Below are 22,867 nucleotides of genomic sequence, written 5' to 3' on the forward strand. Positions count from 1 at the left end.
GGAGATCATGGTTTCAGGGGATATCTAGGTCAATTGGCATAACAAAATGTATTAAGAAAACATTCTGCATCCCACTTTGGTGAGTGGCGTCTGGGGTCTTAAAAGCTAACAAGTGCCCATCTAAGATGCATCAGTTGGTCTCAACCCACCTGGAGCAAAGGAGAATGAAGAACACCAAGGACACAAGGAAAATATGAGCCCAAGGGACTGAAAGCGCCACATAAGCCAGAGAATCCCTCAGCCTGAGATTGGAAGATCTAGATGGTGCCCGGCTACCACAAATGACTGCCCTGACAGGGAACACAAGAGAGAACCCCTGATGGAGTAGGAGAAAGTGGGATGCAGACCTCAAATTCTAGTAAAAAGGCCAGATTTAATGGTCTGACTGAGAATGGAGGGACCCAAGAAGTCATGGTCCCCAGACTCTCTGTTAGCCCAAAACTATGAAACCATTCCCAAAGCTAACTCTTCAGACAGATTAGACTGGACTATAAGACATAAAACGATACTGATGAGAAGTGTGCTTCTTAGCTCAAGTAGACACATGAGACTATGTGGGCAGCTCCTGTCCAGAGGCAAGATGAGAAGGCAGAAGTGGTCAGGTTGAATGGACATGAAAAATACAGGGTGGAGAGAAAGAGTGTGCTGCCACATTGTAGGGAGAGCAACTAGGGTCGCGTAACAATGTATGTATGAGATTCTGTATGAGAAGCTGACTTAAATTGGAAACTTTCACTTAAAGCACACACACAAAAAATAATAATAATAGTAACTTTTCAGCCCAAATTTCCTACTCCTTGTATTAGGCTTTAGAAATTAAATAGACAAGCGCCTCTTGCACTTGAGGAGCTCAAAGTCAGTAGGAAATATACACACATAAACATGTACAATCAGACCTTGTATTGAGTTCTACAATACATTGTATGTACGGTATAAAGTCACATTAAAATATGCTCATTCCTGCACATGTGTCTCAAAGCTTGCATTGATTATTACTTGACTTTGTGCTTTTTCTTAACTGGAAACCCAGACTACTTTAAACGAAAGCATGTACTGGGGAATGCTAATGAAGCAACAATGAAGGTCCAGTATTAGGAAAATACGTCCAGATGCCAGTGCTAGGAAAATATAGAAAAGTAAACGTGCCTTATATCATGCGAATGAATGTGGGAAAGTAAGTTTTAAAATAATCTACAGATTCCTGCGAGTAAACAAAGAAAAAGAGGAATAATCTGACAGATAAGAAGGATAGGAAATAGATTCTGAGCTAGAGGGTGGGAGGACTTATAAACTAAATTATGTAAAACCATTTTCTATCCCTGACCTAATAAAACAGAATATCAAAGTATAAAGACCCCATGATAAATCAGGCCACTGGGGCCAGTGAGAAGGTTTCCTGATCACCTCTGAGAAAGCTTTTGGGGCCGGATCCATCTTCTGAACCTTCTCTGCAAGACTAACTGTGGAGCCCAGCACAGCCAGGCGGTAAGAAAAGCCCATTCCATTTTATCCCCTGTTTTTGCGTCTGGTGGGCGCACAACCCTAAAGCCAGGGGATGAAGAGGGGAGGTAAAGGTCACACACAAGAGTTCTTTGTTTAATACCTGAAACCCAAGCAATGGGCCTGCTTTAAGGCCTTGGGTTTGAGTGTGTATATTTGTTCAGCCTCATCCAGGAATGAAATTATAAATCCAATCCTTTCATATTTATCGACCACTTTGAAAAATAGTCATTGAAGTAGGTGTTCCTTTTAAATCATTCTTCAAGATTGATTTAAAATGGGGTCATATGTCTTCTAGCAGGCCTCTTCTAAAACCTCAAGACTATTAGGTGCCCCTTTTCTGCAGTCCTACACCATTAGGTGTATATCTCCACAGTGGCAATGGTGGTACAGGAATGTGGACAGAGCAAGATTTTTAGTAAAACCAACCAAGACTGGAAATTTACAATATCTACCTGAGGCTCAGCTTCTTTATCTCTATCATGAGCTTGATAATCTAATAGAATTGTGCCAATGACACTGGAAAAAAACGTAAAGTGCTGGGTATAGTGATGTGTATCAGTGCTCAATAAACAGTACCATTAGTAGTAGTAGTAGTATTAATGCCCATTATTATACAGTGCTTAAATGATTGTACCTGGGTTATTTATACCTCATCATGAGCTCCTTGAGGGCAGAGAATTGGTGATATTAATTTTTACATCACCATCAACTACAATAAAACCCATTAAAACCCAGATCAACTGCAATAGTACATCATAATTTAGGAACTCAATACATGCTTGGTGGATGAAAAAATAATAAAGTGTTCTAGAATCAAAGAGTAAGACTCTGCCTATGTTGTAGGAAATAAAGGAAGTCTTCACAGAATAGGTGACTTTTGAGCAGGATTTAGGATCCAGACGCACACCATGAAAAGGTTAAGAACTCAGAGGTGTGACCTTAATTAAAGGAGAGGAAACTTTTGAAAAAGTCTGGAATAAGAAAACAATGGAAGAGGCATCTGGAAGAAAAAAATACGGAAAGAGGCATGGAGTAGCTAGAAAGATAGTCTTCCTGCCATTTAACACTGAAAATTTAAAGACTTCAAGAGAATAACAGCCACCTAAATTGATGTGCCTTAATCAGGAAAAAATCAGATTTCAGTTAAGGAGATGATTTCCTAGAAAAGGGGTTAATGGCATAATTACAAATTTTTTCAATACAATAAGGATTCCCAAAGGCACAGGAGAACCAGTTAGAAGGAGAAAAATGGCTCAGCAAAGAGGAAAGGCTTATATGGATGAAGAAGACAGTTTGTAAAATGATAGATGACCAGAGTTTTTTACTTACACCGCTATTATAAACCTGGAATAAAGGGAGTAGTTAATAAAAATAGAGTAATGGAACTAATTTTCCTTGGGGTTTCTGAAAGAACTTTAGTGCAAAGTTATTTTGCTGCCTAAAAACGCACACTGCCGTTGAGTTGATTCCAACTTATAGCAACCCTATAGAACACAGTAGAACCATCCCATAGAGTTTCCAAAGACCACCTGGTGGATTCTTACCTGCCGACCTTTTGGTTAGCAACCATAGCACTTAACTACCACACCACCAAGGTTTCCTTGCTGCCTAAAGCACATGAGAATTTCATGATAAAGTTCCATGGGCAGAGGGCCTTCCTGTCACCCACTGCTCCATACACTGCTCTTTCTTCAATTTCTAGCACTGGACCTGGAATTAAATGCAAATCCTCAGACACTCTTAATTTTTTTCTATTAAGACATTAAAAGCAATATTTGCTTTTATTTTCTGAAGGAATCACTTACCTCCAAATTCACATTCTGGGGTGAAAGAGATATCATCAAGGGCAATAAAGATGTTCTCATCTCCAGCCAAATCAGCTTCAAATGTCACCTTAAATGGGCTGCTACTGGAGAGAGCAATGGATCCATACGTCCATCCAGTTCTTTTATTTCCAATCACTGACCACACTAGAATGTTGAGCCCAGATTCTTCAGTAGTGTATACCTAATAATAGGAAAAACAAAAGTAGCTATTTATGTTCTGAATATGAGAGGTGTATGGGCATTTAGATTATTGGTTAATGAAAGAATGTAGTCTCTGACAATGTGACAGCTTAGTAACTTGAGTATAGTATTTTCCACCTGTAAAAATTATAGATTCTAAAGTGAGCCCATGAATGTTTTATGTTCCTTGGTTAAATGGACTTCTGTTTGGCTTTGTCATACCTATTTCTGTACAGCAAATTGGACATGATAAAAATCTGTAACCATTTCAGCATCTAAAAAGCTGGAGGAGATGTAAAACTAGAATTTCTCAACAATAAAAAATTTTGTCTATGTCAGACATAGGTTACACTACTGGAGAAAAACAGGAACCTTACAATATATGTATATGAAAATACATAAATCATTTCAGAAACCAAAGTATTGTGCAGAAAATATTTGACATGTTAACAGATGAAAAATTCTTCCTGATTTACCTAACATCAATATTATAACTTTGAAAAGTGCAAGGACGAATAGGTTGAACAAACAAGAAGCAAAATAAAAATAGTATTGACACCAACAACCATGCCAAGTTCTAATCATTTTTCTAAATGATAAAAACTAATCAAAACAAAGAAAACAAAAAATATCATGTCCTAGTGCTCTTTAAGAAATCTGCACATACACACAATGTAGTAAGGACTGAAAATATATTTTTCTCTATTTTTTAAACTTAACTTTGGAGCCCTGGTGGTGCAATGGTTAAGAGTTTGGCTGCTAACCAAAAGGTCAGCAGTTCGAATCTACCAGCTCCTCCTTGGAAACCCTATGGGCCAGTTCTACTCCGTCCTATAGGGTTCTATGAATTGGAATTGACTTGACGGCAATAGGCTTGGTTTTGGTTTAATGTAACATTTATACTTTTATAGTTATCATTTCCTCAAATGCTAAATATTATATATATATATATATAAAACCCATTGCCGTTGAGTTAGTTCTGACTCATAGCAACCCTACAGGACAGAGTAGAACTGCCCCATGGGGTTTCCAAGGAGCGCCTGGAGGACTTGAATTGCTGACCTTTTGGTTAGGAGCTGAACTCTTAACCAGTATGCCGCCAGGGTTTCTATATATATATATATATATATCTCCAAGAAAAACAAAACCAAACCCACTGCCGTTGAGTCCATTTTGACTCATAGCGAACATATAGGACAGAGTAGAACTGCCCTATAGAGTTTCCAAGGAGCGCCTGGCGGATTCGAACTGCCAAGCTCTTGGATAGCAGCCGTAGCACTTAACCACTATGCCACCAGGGTTTCATATATATACATACACATATATATATAAAAACACATACATATATATATGTATATACATATACATATATACATATATATATATAAAATGTAAAAAGCAAAGATGTCACCTTGAGGATTAAGGTATGCGCCTGACCTAAGCCATGGTTTTTCAATCACCTCACATGTATGCGAAAGCTGAACAATGAATAAGGAAGACTAAAAAAGGTTGATTCATTTGAATTATAGTGTTGGTGAAGAATATTGAATATACCATAGACTACCAGAAGAACGCATAAACCTGTCTTGGAAAAAGTACAGCCAGAATGCTCCTTAGAAGCAAGATTTGCATGAATTTGAGAGCTAAATATCTGCCAAATCGTGGAGGTAAAAACTTTTTGAGATGATCTTTGGCTTATGTGTAAGGCTGGAGACAGATAATTGACCAAATTCTTTTATATTGAATTTTATCTTATTTCATTTAATGAGGTGAATGTCTTGTTGTTGTTAGATGCTGTCAGGTTGGTTCTGACTCATAGTGACCCTACACACAACAGAACGAAACACTGCCTGGTCCTGCACAGTTCTTACGATCGTTGCTACGTTTGAGCATGTTGCCATATCCACTGTGTCAATCCATCTTGTTGAGGGTCTTCCTCTATTTTGCTGACCCTCTACCAAGCATAATGTCCTTCGCTGGATACTCATTCTTCCTGATAACGTGTCCAAAGTACGTGAGATGAAGTCTCATCATCCTTGCTTCCAAGAAACTTTCTGGCTGTACTTCTTCCAAGACAGATTTGTTCGTTTTTTTTCTGGCAGTCCATGGTATATTCAATATTCTTTGCCAACACCATAATTCAAATGAGTCAATTTTTCCTTGGTCTTCCTTATTCACTGTCCAGCTTTCACATGCATATGAAGCAACCGAAAATACCACATCTCGTGTCAGGCGCACCTTACTCTTCAAAGTGACACCTTTGCTTTTTAACACTGTAAAGAGATCTCTTGGAGCAGATTTGCCCAAAGCAACATGTCGTTTGATTTCTTGACTGCTGCTTCCATGGGCATTGATTGTGGATCAAAGTAAAATGAAATCCTTGACAACTTCAATGTTTTCTCCATTTATCATGCTGTTGCTTATCAGTCCAGTTGTGAGGATTTCAATACACAGTAGAGTTTTTATTATTGCTCATGCGATTGTTCTTAAGCGTGATAGATCATCTACTGTGGAAAAGGGGTTAGAACAGTAGGATGAGTCATGAGGGTGTTAACTGGGTGATTCATTATGAGGAGATGACATTCTTTTATGGTACTGAAAAAATAATTTTAGGGTGCAATTTCAAGCTTTTCATATTTTTTTAAAAAAGCATTGGTAGGGTCCTTGTAAAGACGGTGTTTGTAACCAAGGGGAATGAGAAGCAGAGAGCTTTAGAAATGTTCTGTGTTTCCAAACATTTTTTAGTGAGTTACAGAGCAGGGTCTAGGACACAGGTTTCCTGTATTTGAGCTGGGTAGCCTTTCCTGCACATCACTTGGTTTGCAATAAACATCACTGGATATATCACTATAGCTACCATGTATGTGTAAATTGAAATGGCTGATTTGTATTTAGCTCTACAACATTAACCTCACATTCTTTCAAAGAGACAGATTATTTAGGAGTAATCAGAAATAAAGCACCAACAAAATGCCGCTTAATAGCAGAATGACCTGTGTGGCATTCAAGGCTAGTCTGATGCTTACGTGTTTTTTCTCCCAACTAATAATATTAATGTACAGGTCACCTTAAATTGCCTTCAAACACTCCCCCCGGCCAAATGAAGGGAAACTTAGACTGTAAAATAGGAAGTAGGACAAATAGAATTGTGAGTTGATTTACTTTTATTATGTCCTGCGAAAATTGGAAATATCTAGAAAAATGGTTTCTGGCCCTGATAGCTAACTGAAAACACATGCTTACTTATACTCCCCATGAAGAATGTTCCACTGAAAAGGCAGGAAATATACTGAAACAAATCCACAGAAGCATTGGGAAACCAGGAACAGAGCTAACAGCATACAAAAATAGTTAGGATTTTCTAGAAGTTAAAAAAAATTGAAATTGAGAAAAATAAATAAGAGAACTGAGGACGTTGCAGCCACCTACAGGTGAAAGAGAAGACCATCATATAAGTAGAGTTGTTCCCAGCATAATTCTGGAATAACTCAGAGAGAAAACCAAACCCATTGCCATCAAGTTGCTTCCAACTCATAGCAAATCTATAGGACAGATTACAACTGCCCTCTATGGTTTCCAAGAAGCAGCTGGTAGATTTGAACTGCCAACCTTTTGGTTAGCAGGGAAGCTCTTAACCACTGTGCCATCAGGGTTCCAGAGGGAAGGGGAGCTGAAAGAAGGAGCTGTGCATATGTCACCACCAGCTAGTAATAAATCAAAAGATTACCAAAATCCAGGTCAATACCTTGTGTTAAGAGTTGTTGATTTTAGCATTTGTACCTACAATGCATAGGTGGAATAAACATAGTTTTAAGTGAGAGTTTTAACTCGGGTGTCCAAACACAAGAGTGGGCACTGGGGCCAGACAAGTGAGGCAGCGTACCTTACGACTGCCGTGAAGTACCTCTACTTCCCTCAACAAAAAGACAATCTCGTAGTACATTAACCTCCCCCCCCCAAAAAAAAAACTGTTGCTGTGGGAATGTAAGATCGCTAGAACACACATCTCCTCCTTCATTCCAGAACAACATAAGATTAAACAAACAAAAACTAATAAACCTGTTGCCATTGAGTCGATTCCAACTCATAGCAGCCCTATAGGACAGAGCAGAACTGCCCCACAGTGTTTCTAAGGTGCAGCTGGTGGATTCAAATTGCCAGCCTTTTGGTTAGCAGACAAGTTCTTAACCACTATGCCACCAGGGCTTCATAACGTAAGACTAGAGATCCTGAAATCAGAACCCAGTTAGGAAACACTTTTAGAGGAATGATATTTCTTACTTAGTCTGAGGAAAGAAAATGTAAATAGTAATATTATTCAATCTAGATTTTCATCCAAATATAGGAATAGAAAATCCAGAGTAAGTAACCTGATAATTAAGGAAAACTTAGAGGCACTAAATTTGAGAGAAAACCTAACACCACAGGGGAGACGGCTGATAGAACAAATGAGAAAATATATAGAGATACAACTAATTCTCTTGAGAGATTTGGCTGTCTATCACATCTATAACGTTGTTGTTAGTTGCCACAGTGTTGGCTCCAATTCATGGTGACCCCATATACAACAGAAGAAAATGTTGCCTGGTGCTGTACCATGTTTATGATCATCGGTATGCTCGAGACCATTGTTGAGATCACTGTGTATTTTGAGCTCCTTTCAGCCTGTATTGGACAGAGTTCTGTTGTGGTCCATAAGGTTTCTATTGGCTAAGTTTTGGAAGTAGATCACCAGGTCTTTCTTCCTAGGCTGTCTTAATCTAGAAGTTCTGCTGAAACTTGTCTACCATGGTGACCCTGCTGGTATTTAAAATATCAGTGGCATAGCTTCCAGCATCATAGTAACACACAAGCCACCATAGTACACCAAACTGACAGATGGGTGGTGAATCTATGGCATAGAACAGGCTAATATGAAAAAGAAGTATTCAGAGTTCTTGGAAATTAATAATATGATTGCTAAAATAAAAACCCATGGATGAACTGAATAATGGGATAAAAAAAAATTTTTTTTTTTTTTTAATGGGATACACACATTAAAATCCAAAAAGTGAACTGGGAAAATGAACTAAGAGATCCTCCCAGACCACAGTGTCAAAAGATGAAGAGATGAAATTTTTGAGAATAAATGTTAGGGTATAGTGAGGATCAATCCAGAAGTTTCCAGATCTACCTAATAATTGCTCTAGAAGGAAATAAATGACAGACAATAATGTCCCTGAGGTGAAACATGATGAGGACTGCCATGGATTAAACTATATCCCCCCTAAACATGTGTCAGCTTGGTTAGGGCATGATTGCCAGTATTGTATGGTTGTCCTCCATTTTGTAGTCGTAATTTTCCTATGTGTTGTAAATACTAATCTGCCTGTGGTTAATGAGGCAAGATTAGATATGTTAAACAGGATTAGGGTGGGATTATAACACCCTTACCAATGTCACATCCCTGATCCAATGTAAAGGGAGTTTCCCTGGGGTGTAGCCTGTACCACCTTTAACCTTACAAGAAGTAAAAGGAAAGGGAAGCGAGTAGAAAGGGTGGGACTTCAAACCACCAAGAAAACAATGCCGGGAGCAGAGCACAACCTTTGGACCTGGGGTTCCTGCACAGAGAAGCTCCTAGATCAGGGGAAGACTGATGACAAGGACCTTCCTTCAAAGTCAACAGAGAGAGAAAGCCTTGCCCGAAGCTGACATCCTGAATTTGAACTTCTAGCCTACTAGACTGTGAGAAAATAAATTTCTCTTTGTTAAAGCCACCCACTTGTGGTATTTCTGTCATAGCAGCAGTAGATGGCTAAGACAAGGGCCCTTAAAATTTCTGGGGAAATTTATGAATTGAAAGGATAAAAAAAACCCTACCCACTTCCAGATTGAAAAAAAATGTAGGTATTTGTACAAAGGCAAAATAATCATATTGACACCAGTCTTCTACAAGGTATGTAGGTGTTGGATATAAGACCAAAATGCAGAACCATCTTCAAATGTTTTTGTTAGTCACCATCAAGGCGATGCTGACTCATGGCAACCCCATGTATGCAGGGTAGAACGGCTCCATAGAATTTCCAAGGCTGTGACCTTTTGGAAGCAGATCACCAGGCCTGTCTTTGAGGGCGTCTGGGTGGGTTTGAACTGCCAATCTTTCAGCCTGTAGTTGAGGGCTTAGCTGTTTGCACCACCCATGGACTCCATCTTCAATTACTTAAGGAATATAATTTTGAATCTAGAATTTTTTATTTAGCCAAACTACCTTTCCAATATAGATGTGGAATATATATTTTTTTTCACTTTTTTTCAAGCAGGAACTGTAACATTTTATCAATTATGAACTATTTCTGAAATGTATATGAGCAAAACAAATCAAACAAAAATATTCCAAGATAGTGGATTGCATTGTTGTTGTTCTTGTTGTTAGGTGCCGTTGAGTAGGTTCTGACTCACAGCGACCCTATGCACAATAGAATGAAATACTGCCCGGTCTTGTGCCATCCTTACAATCGTTGTTATGCTTGAGCTCACTGTTGCAGCCACTGTGTCAATCCACCTCGTTGAGGGTCTTCTTCTTTTCCGCTGACCCTGTACTTTGCCAAACATGATGTCCTTCTCCAGAGACTGGTCCCTCCTGACAACATATCCAAAGTATGTAAGACGCAGTCTCGCCATCCTTGCGTCTAAGGAGCATTCTGGTTGTACTTCTTCCAAGATAGGTTTGTTCATTCTTTTGGCAGTCCATGGTATAAGTGGATTGCATAGGAATTAATAATGAATAGTGAGCAAAGAGGGGTCCTTGTGGTGCAGTGGTTAATTGCTTGGCTGCTACCAGAAAGGTCAGCAGTTAGAACCCATCAGCCACTCCATGGGAGGAAGATGTGGCAATTTACTTCCATAAAGGCTGAAGCATTGGAAAGCCAGTGGGGCAGTTCTACTCTGTCCTACAGGGTCTCTATGAGTCAGAATTGACTCAAGGACAACAGGCTCGGGTTTTTGGTTTTTAGTGAGCAAAGGTAGCTGTAAAACATACAGTTTTACTTGATAGTAATATGTTGGGAAGGTCTGAGACATTTTAAAGAATTGCTAAGAAAGAAGATGAATTATCTACATCTGCATCCAACGTTCCAGCCAATTTTAACATGTCGTAAAGCTGTTTGGGAGGAAGAACTGGGTCAATACGATTTTGCTAATGGTCTTCTTTTATTTTGGGGGGTAGGTAGATTAGAAATACGCAAGTAATTTTCAGTGATAATGGGTAAATATTTTACGCAGCAATTAAAATTTATAAACACTGAGCTGGCGAAGAACAAAGGAAACCCATTCAATCCAACTAAAGACAGAAGTAGCAGGGAAAAATAATTAGATAAGGAAAAGAAAAACCAATAGAAAGCATGTAAAAAAAAAAAAGGTCTGAATTGTAATATTGTAATGAAAGAGTAATAACAGCATATGTGAATGGATTTAACTTATTTATGAAAAAACAAGCACAGATTATGTGAAAAAAAATCCAGATATATGTTGTTTATAAATGACACAGCCAAAAGGAAGTAATATTAAAAATAAAGGGGTGAACCAGATGCAAAACAAACGGTTAAAAAAAAAAAAAGACAGTAGGGACACCCATAATATTTACAGACAAAACAGAATTCCCAGGGAAAGTATAAAGAAGATTATTTAATATTGGTAAAAGTATAATTCTCTAAGGAGATATAAATGTCTTGAATCTTTATAAGGAGCCCTGATGGCATAGTGGTTAAGCTCTAGGCTGCTAACCAAAAGGTCAGTGGTTTGAACCCATCAGCCACTGTGTGAGAGAAATATGGGGCAATCAGCTTCTATAAAGATTTATGGCCTTGGAAACCCTGTGGGGCAGCTCTACTCTGTCCTACAGGACCAATATGTGTTGGAATCGACTCAATGGCAGTGGTGGTGGTGAACCTTTATGCACTCAGCAATACAGTTTTGAAATAAAAAAAGATGACACACACAAAAAAAGTAAAGATAAACACATAATGATAATGATGTTGTTGTTGTTAGGTGCCATCAAGTTGGTTCCGACTCATAGTGACCCTATGCACAAAAGAACGAAAACACTGTCCGGTCATGTGCCATGCTCACAATTGTTGTTATGCGCGAGCCTATTGTTGTCGCCACTGTGTCAATCCATCTTGTTGAGAGTCTTCCTCTCTTTTGCTGACCTTCTCCTTTACCAAGCATGGTGTCCTTATCCAGGGACTGATACCTCCTGATAGAACATGTCCAAAGTATGTAAGACACAGCCTCACCATCCTTGTTTCTAAGGAGCATTCTGGTTGTACTTCTTCCAAGACAGATTTGTTCATCCTTTTGGCAGTCCGTGGTATATTCAATATTCTTCACCAACACCAGAATTCAAAGGCGTCGATTCTTCTTTGGTCTTCTTTATTCATTGTCCAGCTTTCACGTGCATATGATGCAATTGAAAATACCATGGCTTGGGTCAGGTGCACCTTAGTCTTCAAGGTGACACCTTTGCAGTTTAACACTTTAAAGAGGTCTTCGCAGCAGATTGCCCAATGCAATGTGTCTTTTGATTTCCTGACTGCTGCTTCCATGGGTGTAGATTGTGGATGCAAGTAAAATGAAATCCTTGACAACATCAGTCTTTTCCCCATTTAACATGATGTTGCTTATTGGTCCAGTTGTGAGGATTTTGTTTTCTTTATGTTGAGGTGTAATCCATACTGAAGGCTGTGATCTTTGATTTTTATCAGTAAGTGCTTCAAGTCCTCACTTTCAGCAAGCAAGGTTATGTCAACTGTATAATGCAGGTTGTTAATGAGTCTTCCTCCAATCCTGATGCCCCTGTTCTTCTTCATATAGTCCAGTTTCTCGGATTATAATCTGAGCAAATAATCTGAGAATAATGATAGTGGAAGGATTTTAAATACCCTTTTCCCAAATTGACAAATTAAGTGCCTAACAATGACTGGTAAGGATATAGAGGAGTATGGCGTAATTTATCTCTATCATCTTTTTATTCACCCACCTATCTTTGTATGCAACTGAGAAGCAATCATACATCTGAAAAAAATTTACATATGCATATATGATTTAATGTTTGGTAATGGAGGCTTGTCAAATCAACAGGGGAGATCACAGTATTGAATCAATGGTATTAGAACAACTGGTTTGCTATTTGTGAAAAAAAAAAAAAAGATAATATTCTTACTTCTCACCATACATATACAAAAAGAAATTAAAAGTTGATTATTTAAATTTAGAAATCTAAAGGATAAAATAACAGAAACAAATGAGAATATTTTGTCATTTTGTGATAAAAAAGGGCTTCCTAAGCAAAGCATTAAAGCCAGAGTCTATGAGGAAAATAAAGACCGACAGATTTCATGATATGAATATGTAAAAGAAAAGTTACTTTCAGCTTTGAATATGTTAAAGGATTTTTTAAGCAGCCATATTCAGCCTGGGACACAGACTTCTGAGTGAAGCTGATATTTGGTTCTTTCTCAAGGTGACTTTGCATCTCATCCATTTCTACTCAGGTTGTAATGAATGCCTTCTTTTACAAATTCCCACTTATCTGTTTTAAAACTGTGACTTGATTTTAATTTTTAGCAGTATAACTCTTCAAGTTGAGGTACTTTTCTTGTTCTACTTTCATTACATTGTACAAGGAAAGTCTATTTTGAAGGTCAGATTAGATTTCTTACATTTTCCGTGGTGCTTTCCCACCCTGCCTAATTCATAATTTATTTCACAGCAGTGTTTTTACCATATGGAGGTTTATTTTTCTGTCTTCTTCAACAGAAGATATATAGTGCATCTCAAAGCCCACAGGCATGGTTTTCTCTTCCTGAGCTGTCAAAGTATCTCTCTGCTGTCAAGAGGTACATGCCCACCTCTGCTAAGCTTTTACTATAAACTTGTGGTTCTTAAATCAGATACACATGGTAGATGAAGTTTGTGTGTTTGACACACAGAGGTGTGCTCTGTGACAGGGTGCTGAAGGTCATCCACATTGCTTAGCAAAATGCCTAGCAAACCAGATAAAATAAGACCTCTTTCTTTTCTCTATTCAAGAACCTATCAGAATAAAATATGGGACACAGATATCACAAAGGGAGAACCTTCACTTTACTCTCAAAATGGAAGAAAATCACTAAAATATACTTTGGTTGATTTTAACTATTGTTATAGTACATTACTTGTGTCACATGTTATAAATGACCAGTGTGTGTGACGCATCAAGAACTTTGCCCTAGTATATTAGTTTCCATAGTAATACTTAAAATAGCATGAAATGCTCGCATCTGTGGCATAATCTAGATCTTAACGGCTCTTACACATCTCCACCTTTTTAATGCATGGGGATATTTGCATGGATCATTGCTTCCTCTCTTAAACACTACCTGATATTATTCTCAAAAAGCTTCTCTTGATCAGCAGTGAAGCACCACTTGTGAAAACAATGCCATGAAGTTCAGCATAAACCCAAACTAAAGAGAGCAGGTTAGTCTGAAAAATGAGTTAAAATGTACTTTAAAAAAAAGAATAAAATTATAGACAGAATACTGATAGTGCCTCTCAGCAACTTTCAAAATAACACATCACAAAACCATATTTTAAGTTAAAAACTGATAATCAAGAAAAGGAAGAAAAAAAATATGGTGTTAAAATTGTCTTAAGCATAAAACTCAAACCAAACATTGCCACAGAGTCGATTTTGACTCATAATGACCCTATAGGACAGAGTAGCACTACTCCATAGAGCTTCCAAAGCTGTAAATCTTTACAGAAGCAGACTGCCGCATCTTTCTCCCACAGAGCGGCTGGTGGGTTCGAACCATCGACCTGCAGTTAACAGCTGAGAGCTTTCACCACTGTATCACCAGGGCTCCCACGGAAGTACTTCCAAAATCCAAACCTATTGCTCTGAGTCGATTCTGACTCATAGCAACCCTATAGGATAGAGTAGCAGTGTTCCACAGGGTTTCCAAAGCTGTAAATCTTTATGGAAGCTGACTGCAGCATCTTTCTCCTGCAGAGTAGCTACTGGGTCAGAATCGCTGACCTTTTGGTTCACAGCTGAGTGCTTAACCACTGTGCCACTAGGGATCCTACATCTTAAACATAAAAACATAGGTTTATGTAAATCGGTATTTATTTAATTTTTGAATACACATTTAAATACAGGTATATATTTGACTTGGCATATTTTCTTCCTTTTGAAACAAAGTTGTTCCCACTTCTCTTTTTACCCAGCTTATGATAGAAGAAGAATTTCTGTAGCACAAGTGATAATCAGGAAATGCACCAGTTCCTCGTCTATGCGGTAATACAGATGTTTCATGAGAATAACTGGTGTCTTTTGAGCGACTCATTAACACAGGCTCTCATTTTGTAAATTCTTACTTCACTGCACCAAATGATAACCTAGTGCCCTAATTAAATGAATATAAATCTGAAATGAATTTCCTCTATTACTGGGAACTCTTTATGCATCAAATATGATTAATGTACCTCAGGGCAAAGAAAAATCAACACAACCTCTGTGCAATTGCTAAGGTTGTAGGTGGGTGGTGGGGGTAGTTGTTGAACGGTACATCAAATGCCCTTTCTAGAATACCTCCAAGTGCCTTGTGGATGCTAGTGTGGTGGGCTGATGTACCACATCCCAGAGGACTCGTGATCACCTGCAATTAGGAAACAGGGCTGAATTGGGGTTATTTGCTTTTCTTTTTCTGCCAAAGTTCTTCCTTTGAAGATTAAGGGTATGGGGGCATCAGGGAACATAATTTCTTCCTACAAGAATCTAGAGACAAGGTTCCCTCAAAGAACCCACTCTTGTTCCAGGACAGCTATAGCGCTGCTGACAAAATCTAGATGATTCCAAAACTGACCCGAGGCCTCAATCAGTATGAGAAAGAGGGTGTGATATTGGTATCTTTTATCCTTGAATTATTTAATTATGCTTTCTAAACGTTCCTTCGAAAGGAATCAACTAACTCAGCCAAACGAAAGGATTCAATAGTTTGTCTCACTGGCCTTTACAGGTAAAGCAAATACTTACAGCACCTGTTATGGGTTGAACTGTGTCTCCCCAAAATATGTGCTGGAATCTTAACCCCTATACCTGTGGATGACTCACCTAAAGGTTGGAGGTTCAAACCCACCCGGAGACACCTCAGAAGAAAGGGTCGGCAATCTCCTTTTGAGAGACCACCGTCTTGAAAAACCCTGTGGAGTACAGTTCTATTCTGCGTATATGGGTTGGAATCAACTGGACAGTAACTGGTTTTATACCTATGTGTGTGTAATCCCATTTGGGAATAGGGTTTTCTATGTTGTATTAATGAAGCCATATCAGTATAGGGTGGAACCTAAACCTAATAACTTCTGAGTTATAAAAACAGCAGATTAGACACAGAAGCAAGCACATACTGGGGAAAACAGATGATATGTGAGGGTCCTCTACTAGCCAAGGCACCATGAAATGCCCATGCTATCGACAAGGAAGGAATCAACATGGCTGAGACATGTAGTTGAAATTTCAGCTTCCAGGACTGTAAGAAAATAGATTTCTGTTCTTTAAAGCCACTCGTGGTATTTGTTACAGCAGCACTAGGAAGCTATGGCAGCACCTTCACCCCCACCCCTCATTACACATTCAAGGGAAGTATGACTATTTAAATAACCTTATGACTTTTGTGTATGTGTTTTGTCAAATTTGCAATTCAAACCAAATTTACACTGAAAACTGCAATAGTACCCTATTGTCATCGAGTTGATTCTGACTTATAGCGACCCTATAGGACAGAGTAGGACTGCCCCATAGAGTTTCCAAGGAGGGCCTGGTAGATTTGAACTGCTGATCTTTTGGTTAGCAGCCATAGCACTTAACCACTATGTCACCAGGGCTTCCAAACCCAATATACAAAACACCAAATATGCAAATCACTCCTTGTTATTTATTTGTTCAAAGAAGTCAGACTTAAAAATTCTAGAATGGAATAGCCTTAAAAAGAGGAAAGTGAGAGTTCAGAGGTGAGTCGTTGTTGTTGTTGTTAGGTGCCATAGAGTCCATTCTGACTCATAGAGAACCTATGCACAAAAGAACGAAACCCCGCCTGGTCCTGTGGCATCCTCACGATCTTTGCTATGCTTGAGCCCATTGTTGCAGTCACTGTGTCAATCCATCTTCTTAAGGGTCTTCCTCTTTTTCTCTGACCTTTCATTGTACCAAGCATGATATCCTTCTCCAGGGACTGGTCCCTCCCAATAACATGTCCAAAGTATGTGAGACAAAACTTGCAATCCTTGCTTCTAAGGAGCACTACTTCTCTAAGACAGATTTATTTGTTCTTATGGCAGTCCATGGCATATTCAATATTATTCGTCAACACCATAATTCAGATGAGTCAATATTTTTTGGTCTTCGTTATTCATTGCCCAGCTTTCACATGCACATGAGGCAATTGAAAAGACCATGACTTGGGTCAGGCGCACTGTGATTGTTAAGATTGTGTGTCAACTTGGCTGGGCCTTGATTCTCAGTGATTTGGCACTTATGATGTATTTTGGCAGTTGTATAATGATGTAGTCACCTCCATGATGAGATTTGATATAAAGTGATCACCTCCATGACTGGGTCTGGTGTAAGTAGCCAATCAGTTGAAAGGGAGATTCCTTGAAGGTGTAGCCTGCATCTAGTATAGGTGGACTTTCTGGCAAGGCTCGTGGGCTTTTGCTCGCTCTGGATTCTGTAGCTGGCTCCTGTTCCACTGACCTCTGGTTCTTGGGACTTGAGCTAGCTGATCTCGGGATTCATCAGTCTTCACAGCCTCTGAGTGGAGCCCTGCTATCTGATTTGCCAATATTGGGTTTGCCAGCCCCTGTGGCTATGTGAATCAGAAGAAATCTCCAGCCTGACCCATGGACTTGGGGTGTTCCAGTCTCTACAACTGTGTGAGTCATTTTGTTGATATGAATCTGTCTTATGTGCTTTACTGGTTTTTGCTTCTCTGAAGAACCTAGCCTAAGACACACACCTTAGTCCTCAAAGTGACATCCTTGCTTTTTAACACTTTAGAGAGGTCTTTTGCAGCAGGTTTGCCAAATGCAATGCATCCTCTGATTTCTTGATTGCCGCTCCCATGGATGTTGATTATGGATCCAAGTAAAATGAAATCCTTGGCAACTTTTATATTTCCTCCATTTATCATGATGTTGCGTATTGGTCCAAAAATCACCCCTTAAAGAACAAGAACTAGAATTCAACAACTACTGGTAGAAAATAATAATTTTGTGTAGTGAAAACGCTGAAAGTAAAATGCACTGTAAGAATAACTCTCTAGTTCTGAGAGGCAGTAAATCACAGTAGTAAAAAGCTTAGACTTTGGAGCCAGCAGATCCAGGGAACTCAAACCTACCACCTCATAGCTCAAGGCCTGAAACTTGCTCTACCACACTGTCCTTACCTGTTAAAACATAGATGTCAGTATTTACATCATTCCATGGTGTGATGATTAGATCAACTGATATATGCAAATGACTTCAAATAGTATCAGACATATAGTAAGCATCCCGATATTATTACATTGGACATTATTCTCAGGTTTTATTCTTTGCTTTTACTGTCTTCCTATATATTATATTAAAATAAAACTTGCTAGTATGAGGCCACAACAGCACTGGCTTCCTGAACTAAAGCATGTATATGCCAAATGTCTTATACCAGAGGGCTTAATATAGATTGCTCATGTCTAAAAACTCCTCAACACAAGGAGATCATTTCAAAATGGTGGGCTGTTCTGAAATATGAACAATTGGCTTCTAGAACCCCATTTAGGCATATTAATTTATTTGTTATCACTGAAAAAAGTTTTAGGAACTAGTTCTTTTTTTCCCAAGAAATTAGAATATTCTATAAATTACAAAAAAAAAAAAAGTTAAAAATGGCATAAATTTTAAAAGTTACCTATTTACTTCTTTTTTTTATGTCTTTAAATATGAGTCTGGAGTAATGAAAGGATATTATTCATTTTTTAGAGAATTTCACTTGTCCTGTGCTAAACATTACTATACTTCTGTTCACAGACATTAAATAACTGACTTCAGATAGCATTAAATATCTGAACAAATCAGGAGCTAGAAAGCTGAACTACTAGTACTAAATAATATCCTGGGAAATTAATTTGGTTTCACTTAGGGCTTGTTTGGCAATGTGGAACATAAAGCGATCACCATCATTTTAAGGAATTGCTTTTAATTCTATGTATAGGTGAGTAATTGAATGACAGAAAGAAACTGTGTTTGTAAGTCTTCTGCACTGACAAAACTAGAAAATAAAGTACATATTGGCATTATACTGTAATGTACCAAGCCTTCAAGTCCAAGGATACTGATGACTATATGAGCATTTTATTATTCTGATTATTATTCACTTACTATCAAAAGGTTTTAAAGGCTTCCCAGTTCCTATAAAATACTTGCTTTCCTTATACAGCTTCTATGTGGCTGGCTGGGATGAATCTGAGTAGTTTGGTTTTTTATGTTAAAAAGTAAAAGGAAAACCATGATTGGATTTCACCTTGGTCTCTTCAAGCTCTACAAATCTCCTTGCCTGGTTCAGCTTTATAAGATGTATTTTGTTAATATACTAACAAAATCCAGGCATTCTTTATTTAGAAAATAATATTCATATACCATCTGAGTCGTATTCATTACTTGTAGAAATTGCTTTCCAGTTTTATCATTATACTCTACTTTTAACCAAGACACTATCATCTCTCCTCTGTACTCCTACAATCTTCTTCTAACGGGTTTCCTCCCACCAAGTCACCCCAACTCTTCTTCATACAGTAGCCAGGGTGACCTTTTATATTTTCAAATTGGATCCTATTGCTCCCCAGCTTAATATTTTTCAATGAGCTCCCATGGCTCTAAGAATAAAATCTAATCTCTTTGCTGTTCCTACAAGGCCTTATAAGACCTGGCCTCTTTCTAGCTGTTTGATCTTAACTTTTTCTCTTATTTTGTTCTAGCTATGTTGGACTTCAAATACTTTCTACCTTTGAGCTTTTTCAGTCACCTGTTCCTTTTGCTTAGAACACCGGATTTTCTCCAGATATTCCCAAGCTTCCTTTTTCTTACTTTCCAAGTATAAATTCAAATGTCATCTTTCTCAGAAGGATTTCCTCACCATTCAATATAAAATACCTCTTTGAGCAGACCCTGAATAATAATTTATCACATGAAACTGTTTTATTTGCTTCAGAGAATTATATCAATTTAATGCTCCATATTTACCATTTTTGTTTGTTTTTTTTTATTTACCATTTTTGTTTGTTACCTGCTTTCTCTTACTACTAGGTAAATTTTCAATATGTTCACATAGAAAGGGCAAATTTAAGGGGTCTGGTGCCCACTCAAATTTTTCATCATTTTATAAGTTGATATCTTAAAAAAGTTTTGTGTCTTCTTTGAGGTAGCCACTTATATCAGATTAAGCTAGAAAACTTGCTCTTGAACATCGAGTAGCTAAAGCAAAAGGAAGAAATGAGGTAAAAGAACTGAAAGGAAGATTTCAATGGGTGGCTTAATAAGATATATACAAAGAGCTAGAGATACAAATGACATGTGCAAAGAGCTGGAGATAGAAAACCAAAAGGGAAGCACACGCTTGGCATTTCTCAAGCTGAAGGATTATTCACAAGCAGTTGCAAGCAGTATATGGACAAATAACCTCCAGAAATTCAAGCTGGATTCAGAAGTCATGGAACAAGGAACATCACTGCCGATGTCAGATGACTACTGGCTGAAAGCAGAGAATACCAGAAAGATGTTTACATGTGTTTTTTGACTATGCAAAGGAATTCAACTGTGTGGATCATAACAAATTATGGATAACGCTGCAAAGATTAGGAATTCCAGAACATTTAATTGTGCTCATGAGGAACCTGAACACAGATCAAGAGACAGTCTTTTGAACAGAACAAGGGGATACTGTGTGTTTTAAAGTCAGGAAAGGTGTGTGTCAGGGTTGTATCCTTTCACCATACCTATTCAATCTGTGTGCTAAGCAAATAATATGAGAAGCTGGACTCTATGAAGAAGAATGGGGCATCAAGATTGGAGGAAGACGCATTAGCAACCTGCCTTATGTACGTGACATAGCCTTGCTTGCTGAAAGTGAAGAGGAATTGAAACACTTACTGATGAAGATCCAAGACCACAGCCTTCAGTATGTATTACACCTCAACATAAAACAAAAATCCTCACAAATGGACCAATAAGCAACATCATGATAAATGGAGAAAAGATTGAGGTTGTTACTTGGATCCAAAATCAACACTCATGGAAGCAGCTGTTAAGAAATCAAAAGATGCATTGCATTGGGCAAATCTGCTGCAAAAGACCTCTTTAAAGTGTTGAAAAACAAAGATGTGACCTTGAAGAATTAGATGTGCCTGACCCAAGCCATGGTGTTTTTAGTTGCCTCCTATGCAGTTGAAAGCTGGACAATAAATAAGGAAGATTGAAGAAGAATTGGCACCTTTGAATTGTGATGTTGGTGAAGAATACTGAATATACCATGGACTGCCAAAAGAATGAACAAATCTGCCTTGGAAGAAGTACAATCAGAATGCTCCTTAGAAGCAAGGATGGTGAGACTATGTCTCACATACTTTGGACGTTATGAGGAGGGATCAGTCCCTGGAGAAGGACATCATGCTTGGTAAAGTAGAGGGTCAGAAAAAAAGAGGAAGACTTCCAACAAGGTGGATTGACACAGTGGCAGCAACAATGGGCTCAAGCATAATAATAAATGTGAGGCTGGCACAGGACTGGGCAGTGTTTCCTTCTGTTGTACCCAGTGTCGCTATGAATCAGAACCAACTCGAGGGCACCTGGCAACAACAACTAGGAAAAACATTTAGTTTTTCTGTGCAGAAAAACCATTGACAAAACATTTTATATTAAACCCAAACCCAAACCCAGGGCTGTCGAGTCAATTCCGACTCATAGCGACCCTATAGGACAGAGTAGAACTGCCCCGTAGAGTTTCTAAGGAGAGCCTGGCAGATTTGAACTGCCAACTTCTTGGTTAACAGCCATAGCACTTAACCACTATGCCACCAGGGTTTCCAACATTTTATATATATATAAATACAGATGCTCCTACCTGCTTAGGTAATATTTGATTAGACCAATCATGCTCTAATGCCAAATATCTAGAAACAATCCACTTTCCACTAAATGGATGAGAGCTGTTTCTACAAACACTCAAAATGTATTTTCTCATTGCAACAACGAAGGTATTTCAAATAGACAAAATGTAATGTAGAGAATTGGTTAAAAGTTTTTGCGGAAGGTGGAAAACTAACAAGGCAGTTATGAGGCAACCTACAGATTAGTATGTGCAAGAAGATGTTTTCACCCCTAAAGCTGACAGAATAAATCAAGGTGGTCACAGAAGCCAAGTTGCTGGAAGATGGAATTTAGTAAGTGTTTGAACCAAGGAAGCAAGGCCTATGTAGGAAAACAGAATCACAGACAAGATACAGTTGGAGAGTTGGCCTAAAAGAGAGAGAGAGAGAGAGAGAGAAAGAAAGGAAGGCTTTTTGTCAGTGACTTCCTTTGGCCAAACCTATCCAGGAAGTCAGAGGGCAAAGGAGCCTGGGAAGTATAGGTCTCTGGGGTACAGAGCACGGCAGAGAGGAGCAGGGGATACATAGCACTTTAATGCAATTTCATAGAACTTGTGCTGACAAGACACACACTACCACTATCCACAGTTCAAAATTTCCTCCATTATTGCCTTGCTATTTTTAGAACCTCATAGACCCACTGGAAAACAAAAATCCTCACAAGTGGACCAATAAGCCACATTATGATAAACAGAAAAGACTGAAGCTGTCGAGGATTTCATTTTACTTGGATCCACAATCGACACCCATGGAAGCAGCCATCAATAAATCAAAAGATGCATTGCATTGGGCAAATCTGCCGCAAAGGGCCTCTTTAAAGTGTTGAAGAGCAAAGACGTCACCTTGAAGACTAAGGTGCGCTTGACCCGACCCATGATATTTTCAATCGCATCATATGCATGTAAAAGCTGGACAATGTATAAGAAAGACTGAAGAAGAATTAACACCTTTGAATTGTGGTGTTGGTGAAGAATATCAAATATACCGTAAACTGCCAAAGAGAAAGAACAAATCTGTCTTGGAGGAAGTACAATCAGAACGCTCCTTAGAGGCAAGGATGGCGAGACTGCGTCTTACATATTTTGGACATGTTGTCAGAAGGGATCAGTCCCTGGAGAAGGACATCATGCTTGGCAAAGTACAGGGTCAGTGGAAAAG

The 22,867-nt window shown here is 38.5% G+C and overlaps 1 protein-coding gene across 1 annotated transcript in view; it reads right to left on the reverse strand.

Moving 5' to 3' along the window:
- The window catches only part of MALRD1 (MAM and LDL receptor class A domain containing 1), a 958,969-nt gene that overhangs the window by 199,648 nt on the left and 736,454 nt on the right, over positions 1 to 22,867 (reverse strand). Inside the window, exon 33 of the mRNA XM_049881884.1 lies at positions 3,309 to 3,510. Within this exon, the coding sequence (XP_049737841.1) occupies positions 3,309 to 3,510 (202 nt within the window). The remainder of the gene's footprint in view (positions 1 to 3,308; positions 3,511 to 22,867) is intronic.

This window comes from Elephas maximus, chromosome 4 (assembly GCF_024166365.1).
Source record: "Elephas maximus indicus isolate mEleMax1 chromosome 4, mEleMax1 primary haplotype, whole genome shotgun sequence".
NCBI classification, from domain to species: Eukaryota; Metazoa; Chordata; class Mammalia; order Proboscidea; family Elephantidae; genus Elephas; species Elephas maximus.